We start from the raw sequence: 12,732 nt of genomic DNA on the forward strand, positions 1-12,732 counted from the left end.
TATACTTCTACACATATACATATGACATCAGATTCCTGTATATAAGCAAGCAATCTCATGTCATAGAGTCGTATACAATAACATTTATACATATGACATCAGATCCCTGTATATAAGCAAGGAATCTGATGTTATACAGTTATATACACCTACATTTATACATATGACATTAGATTCCTGTATATAAGCTTGGAATCTGATGTTATACAGTTATATTCATCTACATATAAACATATGACATCAGATTCCTGTATATAAGCAAGGGATCTGATGTCATAGAGTTATATACACCTACATATATACATATTACATCAGATTCCTGTATATAAGCAAGGAATCTGATGTTATACAGATATATACACCTACATTTATTATATGACATTAGATTCCTGTATATAAGCTTGGAATTTGATGTCATACAGTTCTATACACCTACATTTATACATATGACATTAGAATCCTGTATATAAGCTTGGAATCTGATGTTATACAGTTATATTCATCTACCTATATACATATGACATCAGATCCCTGTATATAAGCAAGGGATCTGATGTATTAAAGTTATATACATCTACATTTATACATATGACATCAGATCCCTGTATATAAGTAAGGGATCTGATGTCATAGAGTTATATACACGTACATAAATACATATGACATTAGATTCCTGTATATATGCTTGGAATCTGATGTTATACAGTTATATACATCTACATATATATACATATGACATCAGATTCCTGTATATAAGCAAGGGATCTGATGTCATAGAGTTATATTCATCTACATATATACATATGACATCAGATTCCTGTATATGAGCAAGGAATCTGATGTTATACAGTTATATACATCTACATATATATATATCAGATTCTGTATATAAGCAAGGGATCTGATGTCATAGAGTTATATTCATCTACATATATACATATGACATCAGATTCCTGTATATAAGCAAGGAATCTCATGTCATAGTGTCATATACAATTACATTTATACATATGACATCAGATTCCTGTATATAAGAAAGGGATCTGATGTCATAGAGTTATATACATCTACATATAAACATATGACATCAGATTCCTGTATATAAGCAAGGGATCTGATGTTATACAGTTATATACATCTACTTATATACATATGACATTAGATTCCTGTATATAAGCAAGGGATCTGATGTTATACAGTTATATACACCTACATTTATGCATATGACATTAGATTCCTGTATATAAGCAAGTAATCTCATGTCATAGTGTCATATACAATTACATTTATACATATGACATCAGATTCCTGTATATAAGCATGGAATCTGATGATATACAGTTATATACACCTACATTTATACATATGACATCAGATTCCTGTATATAAGCATTGGAACTGATGTATAATGGTTATATACTTCTACACATATACATATCATGACATCAGATTCCTGTATATAAGCAAGGGATCTGATGTTATACAGTTATATACATCTACTTATATACATATGACATTAGATTCCTGTATATAAGCAAGGGATCTGATGTTATACAGTTATATACACCTACATTTATGCATATGACATTAGATTCCTGTATGTAAGCTTGGAATCTGATGTTATACATTTATATTCATCTACATATATACATATGACATCAGATTCCTGTATATAAGCAAGGGATCTGATGTCATAGAGTTATATTCATTTACATATAAACATATGACATCAGATTCCTGTATACAAGCAAGGGATCTGATGTTATACAGTTATATCATCTACATGTATACATATGACATCAGAGTCCTGTATATAAGCAAGGAAGGGGGTGTACATGACAACAACAAAAATTCTGAATACATATTGAACCTTACCTCAGACAGGATTTGATTTGATTTAAAAAAGATTTTGGGGAAAAGGGGGGGGGGGCAAATATGTAAAAAAAAAAAAAAAAAATAAAATAAAGGCAGGACAGGAGTTTTTGACATGACAAAAAAAAAAGATTCTGAATACAGATTGAACCTTACCTCAAACAGGATTTGATTTGATTTAAAAAAAAAAGTTTTGGGGGAAAAAGGGGGGGGGGGGCAATTATGTAAAAAATAAAATAAACAAAATAAATAAATAAAGGCAGGACAGGAGTTTTTGACACCAAAGCAGTATGAGACATTTTATGCAAAATATAAATCAGAAAATACTTTAAAAAAAAGGCAAGACCGAAAAGAGAGAAAAAATAAAAGCCCCCCTCTTTACTCATAAGGTCATATGTCAAAATTAAAACTTGAAAAGATTTTCAGACCAGAAATACTTTTCTGTGGGAGTGGCTCTTTCACAATAGGTTATATATCGTCGAGCTTAATTGTGATAATAAATTTGTATTATAAAAAGATAACACACCCTCTCCTTCCTTACACACACACACACAAGAAAAGCCTATTATAAACGGTAATGAATTGGTTCATGGTTTCAATATACAATATTTACTACTGTGGTTATTTATGCACAACAATATTTTCTCTAAATAAACAAGAAATAATTTATTTAAAAATAAAATAATACTCCCCAAAATATCGCTGACTGATACACGTCCAGCCAGCCGTTTTAATATAGTTTAATATCGTATTCCGGAAATTATACGTTCTACCTCCGATCTGTTTTTCGGATTATTAAAAAGTACGTTGTTGGTTTATTCTGTATTTGTGGTAATAAGTCATATGACATGAGATACCAAGTATTTAACGGAGGCCGTTTCGTTTTTGCTTCTCCGGAACAGGAAGTTCTAAAATTGTAAACAAATAATATCTCGCGAGAGTATATAGTTTTCGTTTTTTTCTAGACTTATCATAATGACAATCCTTTTTTCCAGAGTCACTCGAAAGAAGAACAATTTGATTGGTCAAATTTACTTGGCGAATATTTTGAAAGTATCATTTTTTATCTGAAGAAAAATATTTGAAAACAGACATTTGTGCATATATTTTAACATTTTAACTGTTAAATCTATATTTTTAATCACTCATTTCACTACATAGTGTATTGATTTCGACGATTCTTACATCAATTTTGAATGGTAAGTCATTTTTGTTGCACTGATTGCGTGTCCTAAAGTCCCAACCTTCCCGCTTTGACAGTACCAAGCCCACTTGTTTACAAAATTAAAATTGCATAATTTTTACAGAAAGAATGCTGTTTTGATATGAGATATGAATCAACGAGTTTAATGTATGCCTTTATCCTTTTAATATTGTTTAAGATTCTTTAAAAATTTTGAATAAACGTGAGTTAAAAGAAAAACACAAAAATACTGAACTCCGAGGAAAATTCAAAAAGGATAATCCAAAATCAAAAGTCCAAACACATCAAACGAATAGATAACAATTGTCATATTCCTGACTTGGTACAGGCATTTTCTAATGTAGTAAGTCACATTTTGTATGAATTGAAAGAATATTTGGCAAAGTCAGGAAGGGAAACCTGTTATCCATTGATTTATATCATAACATCTGCATATTTTGTTTATACACCTCTAACTGTATATACTATAGTGAGTACTAAAGTTTAATCAGAGACTATATCCAAGGTTTAACCAGAACAACGTGATTTGGGTACAAGTCAAACCGGCACCCATAGAAAAAGTCATATCGGTATCTAGTCAAATCTATTTAACAATGAAGCTCTTACCCAAGCTGTTGTTTTACAATGACACAATAGAAATATTAAATGGAACTTCAAGTCCCATTCAATAATTCATACTATCAGGCAAAATAATTAGCAATTTTAAGGTGCTTTTTGTCAGGTAAGTTTAAACAACTATTAAACCAACAATCCTGCAAAATGTTCAACCGGTTAAAATATGCATAATATGTGCCCTTCGGCTGTTGTCTGCTCTATGGTTGGGTTGTTGTCAGTTTGACACATTCCCCATTTCCTTTCTCAATTAATGAATTTTATAGAAAATATCCAAAAGTCATTTTAAGTCGTTGCATTCAACAACACAACTAGTTTATATAATACACCTTGTCCCTAATCCTGGCTGACCCGGCCGCTTGAACTTTTGACATAAACAACAATAACTTTTCTATTGTGTCATCAGATATTTTGCTTTATGACATCATATTTTAATACGAGAACCTGTGTGATATCCAGTAATGGCGGACAAATAGCATTAAGGTGTACATGTGTAGTCCTAGTCCAAAAAATTATGACGTTTGGCAAGGCTATTTTTATTTTTTTTTCAAAAAAAAAAAATAGCCTTGCAAAACTTCATAATTATTTGGACTAGTATAGTCCCAGCTAGTACTACCATACTATATTCTGTTACATTTTATATAATTTATGGCATTTGTTTTTTCCTAGGTGAGGATTTTAAAAATGAATAACTTGGTGAGGTAAAAATCATTGGTGGATCCAGAGGGGGGGGGGTTACAAATAATATAAACATACACAAAATACATTTTACAAATGTTTTATAACAAACAAAACCATGAAAACAAAAATAGCAAAAAAGCATTTTTGTTTTGCAATTAATTATTCTTCCATATTAATTTTTCAAAAACTGATAATAAAATAATAAAATAAAATAATGGACTTTTTTAAACCTATTGACATTATTGAAGTAAATCAACATTTTAAGGTTGTGCCATGAAATCAATATTGTTTTTTTTTTAATTTTTTTTAGTTATTAAACTCATAAAAGCATTATGTATATATGTGCATGAATTAAGAACATAAATATTTAAATAAGACAACAGCATGTACATGATGTACACAGGTTATAAATTCAAAGATATGAAATAATTATATAATTGACCAGTGTCAATCAGACTTATTTGAAAGTTCATTAGTTAATGACAAAATATTTGATCTGCATTACCTGAGGAATGAAGGTGTCATAATTACCTTTAATCACCTCAGGTCATTTGCATATTGTCCTACATTTCATTGTCATTCTTTAGTTTAATAGTTGTTAAAACATTTAGAATTCTGCTATCTTGAAATCAAATGTGAAAAAGACCTTTGATCAAGAAAAAAGTTATATTACATTTTCAAAGGATTTTTTTACAAGGTGAACTGATATATCCTGATAGGCAACTGATAAGGTCTGTGATTATGAATTTTATTACTAAGATTTTTGTCAAGACTTACATGTAATCTTCATTTATGATATCATCATGGATTATTATTTTCTAACATATCTAAGAGAAGATTGACCATAAAAAAAAATGAATTGGGCAAAGGAGGAAGTACCGACTACTATTAAGTTTGAATTCTATAATAGTGATATTTTTAAATAAGGTAAGAAACTGGCTGATGAAAGTATTTTTTTTTTTAATTTTAGGGTTTACTACATACATGTACATTACATGTGTATGTACATACCAAATTGACCCCATTCACTTTTTTCTATGAATGTGTTAAAAGAAATTAAATGTAGGTTCCCATATATGTTAAAAATGATCATCCAACTTGTTCAATGTTGATGATGATGAGGGTCCTTAGTGCAATGTAGTGTGAAAAATTACTAGGTTTAAATTAACATCAATTGTCAGAAAGATACCCCTTATGATCTACATGTTGTTTACATGCAATGGTGATGATATTTAAGAATTTGGAAAGAACCAAAAGACATGGGTCAAATTTACCATTCAAAACTTTAAGTAGTGTGCGCACATGCTACAAAAATGTACATTATTTAAAATGTTAAAAAATGGAATCACTTTTTAGATTCACACTTTGTTTTATCTTACCTGTCATGCCTGTATATAATTTTTTGAAGGAATTATAACTATATTTTTTTATTAAGGCTCTCAGACATAGAACTTCATCTCCTGAGTACACAACTGTTTTTTATCCCAAGCTGTCAATAATAAGCATTTGTCTATCCAAGCTCTACCAATTTTGGGTAGTCCAAGCTGTCATTGTATATTCATGTATACATAAGCATTTGTTTGTCCAAGCTCTACCTTTTTTGTATCACAAGCTGTCCATTATATAAGCATTTGTTTGTTCAAGGGTGTCATCTCTAACACATATGTTCCATTTTTGTACTAATACTTAAATTTCAATACTTGACAGTTTTTCAGGTATTTTCTGTCTATTATTATGGTTATGAGTACACATCAAAATGAAATGCTTCATATATTATAATTACACTGTATGTGTCAATTTAATTAAGACAAATTTAATGAATGAAAATAACTAATTCAACAATTGAGAAGTTTTCCTGTCTGGCACTTTGAGTACCTGCAGCATGTATATATAAAATTATTTATATGTTTAAATGCACACTTTCTTTCAAACCTTAAAAATGGATAACTTGAAAAGATTATCATGTAAGTAAATTTTGTATATCAAGGCTGCAAACAAAAAATCTGGCAGATAGATTTCACACACACATGTACAATATAAAAAATATACAAACATGTAAATTCAATTGTCAAATTCCTACTGCAAGGATTTAAGTCTTCAAGTCTGAAATTCTAAAGTCAACAAAGTAGGGTAATTTTTCAAATTGTAACCAGAGTTTGTTCTAATTTCTTTAGTATTATTTCGTCACTTCACACACAAAACATGCGAATAAATCATATGACATTTATTTAAAAAAAAAAAGCATGATATACCTTCTGGCTACATAAGATTAGAACTTAATTGATGATTATTGTTACATGACTAACATGTATATAACTTTTCTTTTAGTTTGAAGAATGGATGACCTGTTACACAGACCGTTACCATTCCTGAGACCACTCATGTCAACAGATTTCCGTTCAGATATGGAACCTTTCAATCCAGCAAAGATGAGGTCCGTCAGCACTTCTACTCCAATTCTAACGAGAGAGATGGTTGACCAGAAGACTCCCAAGGTCACAAGATCAATGTCAACAGGTCAAGTCAATGATTCCGGATTTGATGAATCCTTCACGGACTCTTGTTGTGGTGATGAAACAATGTGTATGAGTACTCCCAGTACAGTTTATAGAAATGAGAAATGTACTCCTGTGACAAACTTCAATGATATGTACAAGTACAGAGGTGATAGTGTGTTAGACGAAAGTTACACATGTGCTTTTAATGTCAAGGTCAATCGCTTCTTTGAAACACCTGGTTCCACATTTTTCGCTGACACAATAGACGATTGTGATGACATCAGGGAAAGTAAGAGAAGTAAGAGACAGTCGGTTAACATTCCTTCCTACAGTTTAAACCTTGACCTTGAACCTTGTCCCATGGAACTTGGTACTGAAGATTACACATCAAGTTTAGTGGAGAGATTTGATGAAGTTATGCTCAAATTTTCCCCGATTTATCCTGAGAAAGTCATTGGAAGGAAGATGGGACTTGATCATGTGGACATTATCTCAGAACTATCTGATAGAAATATAAGTTGTTCAGCAATACTTCAGTACTTAGATCCTAAAGATTTATGCAGGTATAGTACATCTAACTATTGGTCATGAGCTAGTAACACATTTTCTATTATTACATGTAGCATGATTAGACCATAAAAAATACTTCATGATGTTATGAAAGTTATATATATATATTATATATGAAATTTTCAACAACAAGAAAAATTTATAAACTCATCTCAACATTAAAAAATAAACACTGGTTGACAACTTGACAAATATGAAAATATACATAGAACTGAAGAAAATAAATTCTTTTGTAAAAACATTTTGTCAAGAGTGAAAATTATGGAAATGGCTAAAAGTGCTTTTAACATCTTTGTGAATTATGTAGTTACAACTTGTACAAGTACATGTAATATACATGCACAATGATTGTAAAATATAAGAGTGTATAAATGTACATGTACATAGACATGTAGACCCCAAAAAAATGTTGTGAAGTAAAAGATATATAAATACAAAGTCAACACTTAACTATTAGTTAACATGGTGTAGTATAACTTTAATTGTATATATACACATAAAATGATTATATATATACAGCTGATCTAATGGCCATATCCATTTTCAGTATGTGTGAGGTGAGCAGAAGATGGCAGACTGTATGTAATGGTGACCCAGTCAGTCGTAAGAGAAAGAGATCCATCACAGACAGACTGATCATTGGCAAGGTAAAATCCCTTCAATTATCAGAATTTGTAAACTGCACTAAATTTTACTTATGGAAAACAAATACATTCTGATAGGTTGTTGTGAAACAAGCTTTATGAAGCATGTTAAGATCATTTTCTAAAGAAGAGAAGCAACAAAAAACAATTTTATCCTTATATAATGCAAATTTAAAGTTCTTTTTTTCTTTCAAATTCAGTCTCACACTCACAGAGAAAATATTTCTATAATGAGATTTAAACTAGAGGCTCTAAAGAGCCTGTGTCGCTCACCTTGGTATATGTGAATTAAACAAAGGAAGCAGACAGTTCATGACAAAATTGTGTTTAGGTGATTTTGATGTGTTTGTACATCTTACTTTACTAAACATTCTTGCTGCTTACAATCATCTCTATCTATAATGAACTTGTCCGTGTAGTTTCAGTGGAAAATGTTAGTAAAAATTCACAAATTTTTTGAAAATTGTTAAAAATTGATTATAAAAACGATAACTTCATAGGGGGTCAATTGACCATTTTGGTCATTTTGACCTATTTTTTAGTCTTAAATTGCTGTATATTATTGCTGTTTACAGTTTATCTCTATCTATAATAATATTCAAGATAATAACCCAAAACAGCAAAATTTCCTTAAAATTACCAATTTAGGGGCAGCAACCTTACAACCAGTTGACCCATTCATCTTAAAATTTCAGGGCAGATAGATTTTGACCAGATAAACAATTTTGCCCCTTGTCAGATTTGCTCTAAATGCTTTGGTTTTTGAGATATAAGCCAAAAACTGCATTTTACCCCTATGTTCTATTTTTAGCCATGGCGGCCATCTTGGTTGGTTGGCCGGGTAAAAAAACACAAATTTTAAACTAGATACATCAATGTTGATTGTTGCTAATTTTGGTTTAATTTGGCCCAGTAGTTTCAGAGGAGAAGATTTTTGTAAAAGATATGGAAATCTACGAAAAAAGGTTAAAAATTGACTATAAAGGGCAATAACTCCTAAAGGGGTCAACTGACCAATTTGGTCATGTTGACATATTTGTAAATCTTACTTTGCTGAACATTATTGCTGTTTACAGTTTATCTCCATCTATAATAATATTCAAGATAATGACCAAAAACAGTAAAATTTCCTTAAAATTACCAATTCAGGGGCAGCAACCCAACAACGGGTTGTCTGATTCATCTGAAAATTTCATGGCAGATAGATCTTCACCTGATAAACAATTTTACCCCATGTCAGATTTGCTCTAAATGCTTTGGTTTTTGAGTTATAAGCCAAAAACTGCATTTTACCCCTATGTTCTATTTATAGCCATGGCGGCCATCTTGGTTGGTTGGCCGGGTAAAAAAACACAAATTTTAAACTAGATACATTAATGTTGATTGTGGCCAAGTTTGGTTTAATTTGGCCCAGTAGTTTCAGAGGAGAAGATTTTTGTAAAAGTTAACGCAGGACGACGACGACGGACGACGACGGACGACGACGGACGCAAAGTGATGAGAAAAGCTCACTTGGCCCTTTGGGCCAGGTGAGCTAAAAATCTGATAATGATGAAGCAATACAAAATACAAACAAAATGTGGCCACTCTTAGTATAGATATGCCATGATGTTTGAAGGCAAGTGAAATGTTTTGGAACAGAATTACTTATCTGCGCATTCAGATTTCTTTTTATTTAATTAATATTAACAGATACCCCATTTTTTTCTCTTACAAATGAAATTTTCATTTGTTTTTTTTTAATAAAGCAAGCCATAGATATGGTTGTGACTTTGTATATTTAATTTTATATTTTTATTATTAGAAATCTTCCAAGTATGTGTACCCATTACCATGATTACCTTTCAGACGATACATATTCTTAATAAACATTTTCAAACAAATTTACCATTTCTTTTGTTGATTTTAGGAGAATGCAGGAAAAAGATCTCCACCAAAGCAGTTCCGAGGGTTAACAGATAGTCAGACTACATTGGCACCACTACAGCTAATAGGGAAACTAACCAAACAACTGACTCCATGTTCTATTAAAGTTAATCTATTTCAAAAGGTATGTTCTATAAGGATTATAAATCAGAATTTAAAAAGAAAGGGTGAGACAGAAACCCAACATATCAACACAAATCCAAAACATTTCATGTTGTAGATGTCAACATACAAAGAGGTGCTGGGATATTGAAAAGTTGTTGTCAAAAAATTAGCACAATGACTTTATCAGCTAAGTTCATTTTCAAATTAATGTACATCAGCTTTTCTAAATGTTAGAAAAGGTATCAGAAATTGTGAAAGGTTGTGATTAGTCAAGAAAATCAAATCATATAAACAAGTATAAATGTTCTTTGCATTTAAAGCTGACATAAAACATTTTATAAAACAGTTTAGCACAGAATGATGATAAAAGAATCATACAAATATTTATACATTGATATTTAGTCATGGTATTTCTACAAATTCATAATGAATATAAAATAGTTTTCTTGCTTTTCTGTTTTCATAGTGTCTTTTATTTGCAGGCTGCCAGTTCTCTGAAGAATGATGAAAAATTAAGAAAGTGTCCGAAATGTTCAAAAGTGTCCAAAGTATTACCGGTCCAGGAAAGAGGACAGTGTCAAAACCTAGATTGTTTGTTTGACTTTTGTACCAAATGCTTTTACAATTTTCATGGCTCAAAACCGTGTGTACCAATGTCACCAAAGAAGGCAAAGACCACTTCTATAGGAGGTAAAAAGAGTAAAAAGAATCTAAGAAGACTGTAGCTCATATTAAAGGCAACTCTTGGTTGCAGGTTAAAAGTGCAATATATCCCAGAAAGCAATGCTGTGGAGTCAGCTAAAGGAATGGCCAGGTAGAGTTGTCTCCAATCAGGAGAAAATGAAATTATCTCCCTTTACACTGGAGATGACTTTGTGATAGAAAATCAGTTTGCTATTGACTCATTGAGCAGCTGTAGAAAAAGGGTTGGCCATTTTCCATGATGGGCACATATGGAGGAATAGCTCTTCAATGAGCTGACAAGATTCAACAACAAATGTCCAAGATGAGCTAGCCGGTGAATTGAAAGAGCCTTTAAAAAGCACACATTTTTAGATATTTATTTCTAGTCAATGATTTTTAGAATAATCACTTTATCTGAAAACAATCAAACAATATTTATTTATTTCTATGCTATTTAATACATTCACAATGACCAAATCTTTTGGCAATTCATTTGTGCTCTAAAGACTTCTAAAGTCAAAATTATCAAAATTTATAAGATAGTCATGATAGTAGCATCAAAGTTTAATATGTTGTCTAATATATTATTATTAGCATATCATAAATCAGGCAATAAAGGGAAGTAAGAAAAGTTGCATGTATGCACAATATATGTAAACTTTTTATGTTTCTAATTTTTATACACTTATTTTTACATTTGCATGTATTGCAAACTTTGTTCTAGTAAATATTTTATACAATGTTTTTTTCATATTATTTTTATTTGTTATTTTTTATTTCACTTTTATTTGAATGAAATGTATGAATGAGAAGGGGAAATGATTAGATGAGAGTTGTTTACATATGGAGACAGGTTTAACAGAATTTTATGTCAGAATAGATTAAAAATGAACTATAAATGAAAGGTATTCTTCGTATTGGAAAATTAAAGTCTAGATATTCAAGATAAATCTGACAACAGAATACACATTCATTAAAGTCAACAATCATAAAGGGCATTTTTATTTGACTTGTTGATTTTTTGGAAGAGATATTCAGAAATGAAATGAATTTACAGGGTTGTGAATAATAAAAGTGCTCAATTCTATTACTGAGATCAAGAGGGGTACAGGATGTGTTTCAAAAATATGAAATTGCGAAAGAGAAAACATGAAAGATATGTCATGCACGAGTGAATCAATGAAATGAAAATGTGTATAGAGTTGTGTGCATGTGTATAAAATATAGAAAGGTATCTGTTTGAGTGATTGTGTATGTGTCAGGAGAATAAGTGAGTAAACTATTATTTAATGAGAGGAAATACACCAATGTGTTCAATTTCTTATAACCACACATGTGTTCATAAATGATATCTGCCACAAATGTGTTCAAAATGATATCCACCATAGATTGTGTTCCTTGAATCTCTTGTTACTGAATAAAATTATTTTATTTACACCTTGTTTTCAATATAGATATATATGTTAATGTGAAAATGTTCCATTTGCATCTATTTTAGGCTGTGGCAGCCATTTTGCAACTAGTTATAGAAATTTATGTCTACAACAGCCATGACAGCCAAAAACAGTCATGCAATATCTAAAAAGCAAATCTACAAGATGAAAACGAATTCACAGATATTAATTTTGAATTACAGAGTGTTAGAATTGTTTATCAATCAGCAGAATTGGTATTAAGCCACATGAAAGAAAATTTTACATTGGAGCCTTTACATTTAACATAATGTAAAATACATTGGTACATCCTGAGAACTGAAGGTTAACCTTCCACAAAAAATATGTCAATAGCTTTAAGGTAATACAAAGCACAGTATACAGCTATTTGATGAAGAACAACATATCTACATGTATGATCATGCCACATTCATATATATAAGTAGACTGCCTCTATCCGAAAAATAGCGTATAACAACTTCATTTATTAAAACTCATGGCAG

At 30.7% G+C, this 12,732-nt stretch overlaps 1 protein-coding gene across 2 annotated transcripts; it reads left to right on the forward strand.

Annotated features, from left to right (window-relative positions):
* The first annotated feature begins 2,845 nt into the window (after positions 1-2,845).
* Positions 2,846-12,231, forward strand: LOC134691170 (F-box only protein 5-like). Of its 2 annotated transcripts, none has more exons than XM_063551482.1 (5): positions 2,846-3,071; positions 6,698-7,430; positions 7,985-8,084; positions 9,991-10,131; positions 10,595-12,231. In XM_063551482.1, exons 2-5 carry the CDS (start codon positions 6,706-6,708, stop codon positions 10,835-10,837), a joined length of 1,209 nt encoding a protein of 402 aa, XP_063407552.1. In that variant the 5' UTR covers positions 2,846-3,071; positions 6,698-6,705; the 3' UTR covers positions 10,838-12,231. The 2 variants fall into 2 exon arrangements, with proteins under 2 accessions (XP_063407552.1, XP_063407553.1); XM_063551483.1 differs by lacking the exon at positions 2,846-3,071 and adding an exon at positions 5,210-5,296.
* Positions 12,232-12,732: the final 501 nt, after the last annotated feature.

Source organism: Mytilus trossulus, chromosome 11, assembly GCF_036588685.1.
Source record: "Mytilus trossulus isolate FHL-02 chromosome 11, PNRI_Mtr1.1.1.hap1, whole genome shotgun sequence".
Taxonomy (NCBI): Eukaryota; Metazoa; Mollusca; class Bivalvia; order Mytilida; family Mytilidae; genus Mytilus; species Mytilus trossulus.

Coding starts and splice junctions, on each gene's coding strand:
- LOC134691170 (XM_063551482.1), top strand. CDS start 6,706: ATGGATGACCTGTTACACAGACCGTTACCATTCCTGAGACCACTCATG. Junction 8,085..9,990: donor ACAGACTGATCATTGGCAAG/GTAAAATCCCTT, acceptor TGTTGATTTTAG/GAGAATGCAGGAAAAAGATC. Junction 10,132..10,594: donor AAGTTAATCTATTTCAAAAG/GTATGTTCTATA, acceptor TTTTATTTGCAG/GCTGCCAGTTCTCTGAAGAA.